This window comes from Pterocles gutturalis, unplaced genomic scaffold (genome assembly GCF_000699245.1).
Source record: "Pterocles gutturalis isolate BGI_N339 unplaced genomic scaffold, ASM69924v1 scaffold7850, whole genome shotgun sequence".
Lineage (NCBI taxonomy): Eukaryota > Metazoa > Chordata > Aves > Pterocliformes > Pteroclidae > Pterocles > Pterocles gutturalis.
In genome coordinates, this window is record NW_010138367.1 from 48,367 (window position 1) to 60,178 (window position 11,812).

General features: G+C 42.4%; 1 protein-coding gene across 1 annotated transcript; it reads left to right on the plus strand.

Annotated features, from left to right (window-relative positions):
• The first annotated feature begins 3,012 nt into the window (after nt 1–3,012).
• Nucleotides 3,013–11,419, plus strand: CAPSL (calcyphosine-like). Its single transcript, XM_010082978.1, has 5 exons — nt 3,013–3,030; nt 6,954–7,090; nt 7,933–8,110; nt 8,947–9,156; nt 11,286–11,419. The coding sequence occupies exons 2-5, from the start codon at nt 6,954–6,956 to the stop codon at nt 11,385–11,387; spliced, it is 627 nt and encodes a 208-aa protein (XP_010081280.1). The 5' UTR covers nt 3,013–3,030; the 3' UTR covers nt 11,388–11,419.
• The last annotated feature ends 393 nt before the right edge of the window (nt 11,420–11,812 follow it).

Sequence of the window (11,812 nt, forward strand, 5' to 3'; positions counted from 1 at the left end):
GGGCCACCCTCTGCCTCTCCTTCTCCTCGGGCTTTGGTCATGAGTCCCAGCAAACCTGGATTAAAGCCCTCATCATGAGGTTGGCAAGCCTGTTGGCACAGACACTCTTGCTGGACTTTGCAAATCACATCACCTCTTGCCTTCCAGTCCTCATACATCAGTGAGGATGCCCCAAAATCTGAACAGCTGCTTGCAGCAACCGATGTGACCTACAGGACTTGACAACTCGGTACTTTGTTGGATGTGGTATTGGATGTGACCACCCTCTTTCGCAAGAGTTCAATGGCATGGACATGGTCTACAAATGCCAGCTGGTCTCAGCTCCCGAGAACTATTGTAATCACAATTAATTTCATCTGGATAACTACAAGCCACACAGGGAGACAGCATTTTTTCTATATAAAAGCATTTTATTTTATTTGCAGTCAGAGTTCAATTTAGTTGGGTTGTATCTTGGTTTAAAATGGCAATATTTTTCCCTTGACAATATTACTATTTCTTTTTTTGGTGTATGTGAAACTTTCTCAAATTTAATGGCAGGAAAAAGCCCAGAGGTTTATCCTGTAAAGTTAGTCTTCTTTGGTGTATAGTGTTCTGATACTTCCTGCTTGCCTTTTTTTTTTTTTTTTGGTACCTGCTATTTTAGTTCTATTGAAAATTAAACACCATGCTGATTCACCTGCCAAGTGCAAGTGGAGGTTTTCTTATCTGTACTTCTTCTCACTGCTGGAGAACATCTCGGCAGTGATGGTCACAGGTAGCACATTAAGAAAGGATGCTAGTGCACGTACACTGACTGGCAAAATACCCAGTGGCTTCTCTCTTTTCTTTGAGACACTGTGCCTTTCTTATACCTTGCTTCCTACCTAAATTCAACAAGAAATCTGAATTTTTGGATGCTGAAATTGCAATAATTCAGTCTCTGTCATGAGTGTATAGAACATGTTAGATCTCACAGATTCTTTTCTTAGTAGATTCAGTCCAGTGCTGAACCACAAACTGAACAGACAGTTCAGGCTGTTCAGACTGAACAAACCGAAAAATCAAACAGGTGTGTATTCTGAGCTAGTTAGAATATGAGGAGGAAAAATACCAGAGTTCTGATGAAATCTCCGTCTCCCTTCTGATAAATTCTGAATTCACGGAGCTCTGCTTACAGCTTTGTGCACAGTAACAGGGCACGTACAGTTAAATAAAGGTAATCACAGCCTGATGCAATCTGAGACCCCTGAAAGCACATTAATAATTGTTCAGATTCATAGCTCATTAACCAGCTCAGACATGACACAGTCCAGTTTTCAGAGAAATGTGCTGAACGTAGACTGACCATCTGTGTGTATGTGTGTATGCCGGGGCTTGTGAGCAGAGGGCAGGAAAGGCAACCAAAGGCAGCTGAGTATCCAGACGGAAAACTAACTTATTTTGCTGTCAAGAGCCCGTCCTTGCTGTTTCAATCTACAGCTCTCCCCTCTCTCTGAAAGTCGATGCAAATGCTGCATCTGAAAAACTGCTTTACTCAAGAGGGATGCTGAAATTTCGAGGACCAAGTTGTTCAGTGAAAATTATTCCTCTGGTCTCGGTGTCTGGGTTTTTCCTTTGCAGCGTGCACTGGCAGGTGGCAGGGGCTGCTCCTCCTGTGCCGGCAGCCCAGGACATGCTCACAGCACCTTATCTCTCCTGTGTTCCCAGAAGGCCTCTGGAGATCAATTCACAAAACAAAGATAGCAGATGGGGGGGACATTACATTGTCACAAAGTCAATATTTTTGAATCACTGAATGATTAAACAAGCATTGTTTCCTGCTTGTGCATTAATGTACAATCAGTTGCCAGATGGGAGATATAAAGCGTATGCGAAGTCTTGCACAAGCTATGGTTTAGTACCAGGAAGTACCTGTCGATGAAAGATAAGCAGCCCGCCAGGATGCCAGTGTTATTACTCTGGTAATTGCCTAAAATCATTTTCTGCTCTTGTCAGGAAATGATGCACTTACTGATTCTTGCTCGGTATTTAATCCATGTGCAGAACCAGGCTCTCTCCCCATTGCCCACACGCTCCCGCACCCACGCGTTGCCGTCAGCCCTGATCCTGTGTGTTAAGTTCGTTGCTGCTGGAGAGGGCCAGGAAGCATAACACAGGCTTTTTTTTTTGTTTTGTTTTTCCCCCCCAGCCCTAAGGAGTCTATCAATACACCGATCGCTTCTCCAAGTGTTATGTCACTCATAATGCTTGTGACCTTCTACAACCAGAGTTATTAATAGCTGTGTCTAGACAGAGAACAATTTTTGTTCATTATCTGGGTGTTTAACCTTTTCAGTTTTCTTCTTCCTGCAAATGAACACAGTCTCTGCATCTCCCCAGAGGTTCTCACCACCAGCAGGCCTTCAAAATGGCAATTAATCAGCAGAAAAAAAGCAACTTCTCTTTTTTTGAAATGCAAATCGACAGGCTTTTACTTATTTTCTCCTATTGTGTTTTGAGTAAAGGATTGACCAGCAAGTTTTTTCAGCCCTATCAACCGTGGAGCAGAGAAACAGGTTATGAAAACGTAGCCATACCCAGCGCTGGCACGGTGATGCTGCACCCTCCTGCCCGCGTCCCTGGGCATCTTGGTGAGGGGCAGCCCAACATGTCTTCCCTTCCTCCCTACACAGCCTGTGTGGGCAGAGAGGAGGAGGAAGGCATTGATTTAAAGAAGATAAATAAAAGGACTCTTACAACCCAGTGGCAACCTCCCAGGGAAGCAGTGTAATTGCAGGTTGGGCCAGCCGCAGCCTCCAGTGTCACCTTGGAGACCAACTGGTAAACTCCAGGCCTCCCAAAAAAGGGGGGGGCAAGGCAGCTGGGTGTGTAAACAAGCAAAACGAGATGGACAAGGAAACTCTCGAGTGAGCCTGTGGCCCTGCATTCCCTCTGCTTACTGCCTGAGCCCAGCAAGAGCCCAGAGGCAGGTGGGGGACAAGGCTATCCCAGTCCCCAGACACCTCCCAAGTCCTGGGTGGAAACCCCGGGTGCAGGATAGCGTTGCAGGTAAAGGATTTTCTCTCTTGTTTGCTAGCTCGCAGTAAGCTTCTCTGGTCAGTTGATCTGGTGGCTCAGCAAAGAGTAGGGGGTTTTTATATACATATATCGCTATATATATATTTCTTTTTTGCAAAATATATGTATGTGCACTATGTATATATATGTAAAATAGCAAGAGCAGTAATGCCCCACCTGCCAGAAGATGGGTGCTGGGTGATGCTGGGGATAGTGGAGAGGCAGAGGGGGACTGCAGACTGCTACAGAGGTCTCAGGGGGGCTGGGAAGCTGAATTTTTAGGGAGGTGTTTAGATGGTTGCCAGACAAGACACGCAGTTTTCATGATCTTAATAACTTAACTAGATTATTGGGAAAAGACCCAAATGCATACAATTGGTTTAGGCCTCTTAATCTCTTCCTAGTCTCTGAGACCTTCTGCTCAGGGGTGGTGAGCAACTTACGTGTTTGGCCAGGACAGGGGCTTTCCAGACCCTACAATAACCCAGAGGCTAGTGTGGGTTTCTGTCTGCCACACTGAGGGGTTTTTCAGGATTTTCACAGGAGGCTCTTGAGCTCAGCTGAAGGATAACATACAAAAAAATGGTGCTGAGCATTAACAGAGCTTAGATTAAATCTGACTCTTTTCCTCAGGCTTAGAGGGATGTAAAGGGATCTGGTCGCCAAACAGCCCAAGGTTCTTCTGGAAAAACCCGAACAAAAATTTCAGGGTTTCTGTTTGTTAAGAAGAAATGCAATCATTTGTGTTCAGGCTGCACAACACAATGTTGACCATAGAAACAAACTGATGAGAACGTGGGTTTTGGAGCTGCTCGTAGCCCAGGCTGTTATGCAAAACAAAACTCTCTAGCATTCAGAATTTAATTAACCAGTCCCTTTTTCATTTCACTGTGGGAGACATCTGATGATCTTGGAAGAGATATAAGAATTAAAAACATGCAAAATTATGGTTATCAGCTTTTCTTGTTTTATTAATGGCTATTAATACATAACACATTTGCAAGATATACAGAGAACTGCTATATTTAGCAAATCCTGACTGTATCTTTAATTACTTCACATTATCCAAAAAAACAAAATGAGAGGAGAGAGCATGTGAATCCCTGTGATTCCTCCATCCTTGCTCCGATTCAGAATCTGTTTTCTTACAATGTAGTATAGTTTTTTAACAGCCTAGGAAGGATTTATTTCGAGGTTAAACCAGCAGCCAACAGAAATAGGGAAGTGGTAGATGTGTTACTATGGCTCAGGTTTGCATGTAGTAAGGTTTATATTTAACTGCTTTTCTACATATATCGAATGTATAGAAAGGATTCTCAAATGCGTACTGCTGTGTGACACAGGAAGCCAGGTCATGTTTAAGAGGGTTTAGTGTAAGGTGTTGCTTTAGTGCAATCACTTTACAAGCAGACTTTGATTGCTGAGTTTTATATAACAACATGGTGTTGGTGATTTTGATATTGAATCTGATAGAGAATGGAGATTTGCAAAGAGCAGCAGAAATATTTACTATTAGTGTTTTTAACCATCATACATGGGGAAACAAAATGGGAATATTTCTTCCTAAGGCATCTGTGAGATTATTAGAGTGCTCTGTCCCACTTCAAAAAGGAATACTGTAAAAACACAGTTATCTAACATCTGGAAACTCATTTTGTAGCAGGACTCGTGGGCTCTCTCTAATTATTTAGCTGAGGAGGATTTAAAAGGGACCTTTAAGTTTTTGCATCTGGATAAATTTTTGACAGGTAGCTCTTCAATCTAGTAAAAGAAAGTAAAACAGCATCTAATGACAGGGGAAATTCAGACTAGAAAAAAAATATTTTAAAAATAAAATTATCCACTACTCAAACAATGTAGCTTAGAGATGGTGAGTTCTCAGCTAGAAATGCTTGTAGATGTAGAAGTAAACTGTAATTACTGCAGAGATATCTGAGGATTGGCCAGTTTCAGTAGCTTTTATTGAGGTACAGGAGATCATAATAGATATCGTATCAGATGATCCTTCCTAGCCTCAATTCATGAATCTCACTGCAATGATTATTTGATGCACGTTGCAGTATACTGGGGTACACAGCTGGAAATGCCTTCGCTGAACCCGAGGCAAAGAGTTACCACGCTCTTTGCATGGTACGTGTTTGTGCAGATTTTTGCAGCGTGCAGTGGAGACGAACTGTGTCGTCATCAGTCTCAGTATATACAGATGTAGATAGATACATAACATAGTATACAGGCATACTGCACAGTGCTATGCACTCGTTATGCACTCTGTGTATAGATATATAGACATTATATACATAATCTATAGTACATAATTACATAATGTAAATATAATTTGCACTGTATTTATGTAACCTCATTGTATTTTATATTGTTGCCAGCTAAACATCTCCCTTTAAGGACAGGTCATTGTTTGCGGAAAACATTTTTAACTGCTGATCTCACATACCTGTAAGGTCTTTCCGGTCACTTGTTAATGAGTTCCCAGAAGAACTTTGCTCATCCTGGCTGAAGCAAAAACTGAAATGGTCTCTCTTTTACTGCACTAGACTTCTGCAATAAGCTAGTACTGAAACCACTTGGGGGGAATAAAAACATTTTATTTTTCTGTTTTTCCAAGGCCAACTAATGTTGTCTGAAAGGGGTTGCAAAAGTCAGCACATGTGACACTGCCAGCTGCCCTAGCCAATGCTCTGTAGACAGGAGTGAAGAAGTTGGGATGAAACAGTTTAATTACACGTTTTTCGGAAGTTTTCTCTGACTGTTTCAATTCACAGTGCTGCATATGCGATGACAACGCGATTGGAAGTGCAACGTGCTCTGGTGATGCCTCACAGGGTCACCCATCTTCTTGATCTCTCCCCACCCCTGAGCACCCTCAGCAGAGCACTGAGTGCCCTCTGAGTCAGAGCTCCACTGTAACTCAGCCCAGCCTTTCTGTGACTCTTTCATGCCCAAGCTCTGTGATGCTTTAAAGGCTGCAAAATACTTTGAGGGCCTTCCTGGTCTGCAGACCCAGTAGCCAGGCAATAGTAGAACAGCAATCCTGGCCCTGAGCATGTGCCCAGGGGACAGGATTCAATGTGCCCCTAAAACATCAGTAGGGGCATGGGTAGCCCTGGTGCTCTTAGCTCTTAGGCACAAATAATCCCTGTGTGAGAAGGAGTGACCCTCTTCCAGCCCGAGCATGCTGCTCTTGGTGATGTTGTTGCCGTGCTGCGAGTTCATGGGCTGGTCTTCCCACTTCTTGTTCCTCTGTCTTCCTCTGGGGGAAGCTGGAAGGCTTCTGTTCACAGAGTCCTGAAGTCCTGGGGTGCTAAATGCTGTGCAAGTTTAAGGTATTAATTTGTTCTGCAGTTGTGTTAAAATAGCGTAAGGTGTCATCTGCAGACAAGGTCAGGTCTCGGGGCAATCAGTGTTGCTCATACGTGCAATGGGAGAAAGCCCTGTAATTAGGACTACAGTGCAACAAAAGCAAACATAAGGAAAAGGTCCTCACCCAGGACAATTTTTAGTGCCACAGCTCTGCCTGTGGGCAAATGCTAGCAGCAAACCTGGCCAGACTGAGGAGGCTCAGTGGGGCTGCTGGGGGTGTGGGGGCAGCAATGCTCTCCTGGCTGCATCCACCAGTTTTCACTGCAAACTCTTACCCACACTTTCATGTTTGCAGCTGGGTTAATCACGAGGTAGTTGGCTGAGCTTTCCTTTCAGAGTTGGTGGCCCATATTGGCAATTTCCCCTTCTAATAAAAGGATATAAGGAAAGGGAAATAGAGAATCAAAGTAAGTCCTCATGAGAGAGTTGCCAGCACCTTGCAAAATGAGGGATTTGGAATGCTTCATATACTAAAGGAGGTTTCAGCACTCGCTCTGGTGTGTGTGAATCCATGGTGTATGAGCGCTTTGGCCTTCCAGATGCCGGGCACAGCAAGGCATGACCGAGAGATGGCAATCCAGGCCAAAAGAAACCTGTCTAAAACCACCGACCCTGTGGAAAGACTTCGCCTGCAGTGTTTAGCAAGGGGATCTGCAGGTATCAAAGGGCTTGGCAGGTGAGTCTAAGAACTCAAATCCATTATTCAGCCTAAGAGTTTTAGCTGCAAGAGGCTCATGGGCTAAACAGGGACCAAAACTTTTGTTTCCTGATTCCAATGCAATTGACACAACCCAGAGGGGCTCCTGTGTTTTGGGAGACAGGACTGACCTGCTTGCCTGTTGAAGGACTGAGGACCTTGAATCCATCAGAGGAAAGTGCTTCTTTGAGACCCAGAACAACTCCTGCCAGGGAGAGAGGGGGAACATAAAACATTCCTCTCTCTTTGGTATTTTCTGTAATCAACTTAAGTATTTCAATACTGCGGATTTTGTGCTTCCTTTCCTTTGGGGTGCTATTCTCTGTATATAATGGTCCATTAGCTGTCTAGTTTATGGAGGGTGTCTAGACTCTGCAGTCACCCTGAGGGTATGCATCACTGAGCCCCCAGGAGAGGGGAGCTGTATCATTCCCTGAAACCCCTCCCGAGCTCCATTAACCACAGAGGGATCCCAGATGACCAGCTGGAACTCCATGTACATGTCCAACTTTTAGACAGCTCAGTACATAATGAATAGGAAGATTCTTTCAGTTAAGGCAACCTTCACCTCATTTAACTTCAGCTATGTAACATTCAGGCACCTAGTCTAAGGAAGTCATCTCTGCTGTCAATAGGTGGGGGGGGTTGGGGTTTTGTTTTTTTTTTTTTTCCTTTTTCTTTTAGTTATAATTTTTTTTTTTTGTCAGAAGATTGTACAAGGGGGAAATGTTATTTCAGTAAGGTGTCCCTGTGCTCTGGCACTGGACTAAATTGTTCAAAGTTTTCTTTTGCATTCTCCTCAAATTATACATTTTCCACAGAGTATTTCGGGTTATGGATGATGACAACAGCAGGACTCTTGATTTCAAAGAGTTCGTGAAAGGATTAAATGATTATGCTATGATGATAGACAAGGAAGAAGCACAAAAGATTTTCCAGATATTCGATAAAGATGGCAGTGGAACAATTGATTTTGATGAATTTCTGGTTACACTGAGAGTAAGTATGGGAATTTGTGTTATTACTGCATTAAATGGAGAAAAAGCCTTCATTCGTCATCAGCTGAACACAAAACATAGCACTGTTGTTTGGCTTAGTAACTAGCAAAATCTACAGCTGTATTTTAAAAGTCAGTAACTCTTGAGAAGTTAAAATAATCGATTTCCATCTAAATGTGCTAAAGGGGAAAATCACCCTAAATAACACCTCTGTGGATGAAAGAACTCAGAGCTCAACACATCTCTGCAATTTTTTGGCAAGGCTTAAGTCTCCTCACAGGTAGAATAGAATAGGATTGTTGCAAATAAATGGTTGTGATTTTTTTTTTACAGTTGCTGCCTTGATTTAGGTACCTAAATTCCTATATCCATTTTGGGTAACTATGTGGATCAGTCCATTAATCTCACTTCTTTGTCATTTTAGGACACATCTCTTTGTCTCATGAGCTGATCAACCACAGTGTGACTAATTTTGGCTGGAGCCTCTTCATTCTGATGAAGTCTAAACAATTAAGAGAGAAAATCATTAGTGCCTAGAATAATTAGTAGCTTATTGCTAGAAATACTTAAAATGGGTAGAGTAAAAAAAGTGTTCTAGGTAGCATTTTCTGTCCTATTGTCTATTTACTATTTACTATTGTGTTGATAGACACTGATTAGTCTTGATCACACAGCTTTTTGGTGATATATTTTTCTTCCTAGCTCATGGACGGTGCAAACCGTTAGCAGGTTGTTGTCTCATCATGTGCCTTGAACTAGGTTTACTATTAATAAAGGAAGTTTCTTAAATCTGTAACTGGGCAAGAATAAAACTAATCTGTTAATATTTCTTTACAGCCTCCCATGTCCAAAGCAAGAAAAGAGATAATCATGCAGGCATTTAGGAAGTTAGATAAGACTGGAGATGGAGTCATAACAATTGAAGACTTACGAGGGGTGTATAATGCAAAGCATCATCCCAAATATCAGAATGGAGACTGGACAGAAGATCAAGTTTTTAGGGCCTTTCTGGATAATTTTGATTCACCTTATGACAAAGATGGGAAGGTAAGTGAAACATCTAATGTCAAGCCATGGAATAACCATCTGACTCAGCATTTCACTTAAATTATTAAATGTGAGAGTAATTCCAGTACTAAACATGCATTTGGATCACATTTATGGAGGACAGTGAAATGGTTGCGTGACCTCTGCGTTGGACTGTTGGTGCAGCTTGCTTACACGTTTGGAAGCAAAGGGGCTCTGAAGGAGGTGCAAAAGTAGACGTGAGATTGCATTTACAGGCTTGTAGCCTTAATGCTCTACTTTCATAGGTTACTCTAAGTATATCTTCAAATGAACCGACGCAATTGCTGTTTTTCAAGACCCACATAAATAGGAGGATTTTTCACTCCTTAGGAGAATAAATATCAGGATTGAGTTCAAAACCAGGCTCCCTGATACATGAAATACTTTATAGCTAGAATTTCCCTAGTGTGTGTAATTACTGAGACTCTTGACGTTGAAATTAGTTGATTGTAGAGATAGATTTATCCACAGTGAGCTGCAGGGAGGGTAGGCTTGGGGGGCTGCTACCAACTGTGTGCCCTGAGGAGCCGCTAGCTGGGGCAGGGCTGGGAGGCCTTCTGGTACTCCACCATGACTCTCTGGTGCAGGTGCAAAGCCTGTGCATGCTCTGTGATGGATTTATTAATCTGCTTCATAACCATCTCCAATCCAGGCATACTCCTTTTTCCCTCTTTATGTCTCTGCAAAGTTCTTTGGTCTGAACTTACACGTCTGACCAACTCAGAGCAATTGTGGATCTCTGCAGTTCACATGGTGATATTCTCAGTCCAATAATAACAAACTAGATAAGGTTTCATCAGCAGTTCATACAATGTCTCTACCATCTCACAATTACGAGGCTGCATCTGGGTTTTCATGACTGCACTACATCTGGTGACCCCTACGTGTTTAATGGCTGGCTACTACACCCACACCCTCCCCTTTTATTTCCAACAGGCAGGCTCTCTGTTTGTAGACAGGTGATGAGCATGGCTTTGCACTTGGTAGAGATAAATTCCATCTCTTTTTCTGTTGTGTCATCCTCAGAACTGCTGGTTGCATGAGTTGTCACCTTCCTTCTCTGCAGCAGTGGTGGCATCTAGCAAACCCCAAGCAAAATGTTCCTGCTTTTTGTGCCAAAGTCATACATGAACACATTAAATTAGTCCCCAAAATTGTCCTTGACAAGCTTGGGGCCTTGTACCTTGTAAATGCTGCAGTGCTTGAGCCTACAGAAAAGTTACTCAGAGCACCCACCTCTTGTTCAGCGATCCTGATGTTAGCCTACCCGATTGCAGTTTCTTCTGAGAACTGACCATGACTTTCCTGTGCCTAAATCAGAGGTCATTAATGATACTGGTATGAGCTGAACACCTAAAATGTTTTAGCAGAAATGCCTTAAGGCTAAGCATCTGCTAGAATCATCCTCTTCTCTGTCATCTTGCTGGATGCACATTTTACTTAGCTCTCAAATGCACAACACAGTACGAGCAAGTATTTTTTCTGTGTGATGCTTTATTCAAAGAATGACCTAAAGTGTCACAAGAGGCATGTACTGTTTGTGTCTGCTAATCTGATTTTTTTTTAATGGTCATTTGAAAACTGACTCCACCTCAAAATACCCATGAAAGATATTAAAAACTTTTAGGTATTTGAAAGAATGTTTGCTTCTTTAAGTGAGACCTGTTTAGAGCAATAACATTTTCTCCCTGGTGAATGGATATAAAGCTTCTAGCTGTCTCCGGGTTGCACTGGAAACTTCATCCACTTTTATTAATAATAATTCAAAGAACCAGATTATAGCATCCCTGGAAAAAAAATACATTAAACATTTGTCTTCTTGGGCAGCACTAATTTTAACTTCAGTTCCTGATAAGGTTAGTTTACTCTGCATGTTTCATTTCCACCCAAGTGTTCCTGGAGCACAAGAGCTCTTATTTCTAGCAAAGAAGTGAATTTATGCAAATTTTCAGTGTCTTCATTCTTCCTGTTGGATTCCTTTTAACTGGCAAGAACATGAAATACTAGGTGTTAATTTTCCTTTAGAGTTCTTCTCAATGTGTGTTTTTGACTTGCAGCATTAAAAAAAATAAAGGTTCATTTTCATGTTTTAAATCCTTCTGTCTCAGGTCACAACAGAAGAATTCATGAACTACTATGCAGGAGTCAGCGCTTCAATAGACACAGATGTCTATTTTATCATCATGATGAAGAACGCTTGGAAACTCTGATCATATGACTAAAGGAGCAAGACTTTTACTTCCGTGTTCTGTAGGTTCCCATGATTGTGTGTGTGGACAACATTTTCCATACTAACAGCTTCCAGTAACTGTGCCAATTACAGTCAATCTAGAGACATAATCCCCAGATGCTTTGACCAGCCTCGGGGGATCGGAGCATAGTCAGAGAGCAAATCTGTCAAACAGCTGCTCCACAGTTCTGTCCCTTTTCTTCCTGCATCCCTGACATATCTTTTCTTTCCTGAGACCAGCTGCTCCTTTCTTCTCAGACGTCTGCAGTAGGTCTCTGAGGCTCCCCCTCCTCCAGCATTAGATACATCTCTGTTCGACAAAAGATGCAACAGGAGGAAACTGAAATATTCTGGAAGGGTGGTGATCTGGGGCAGACTGTTATAAATGTGAGGAAGCCTGTCCCA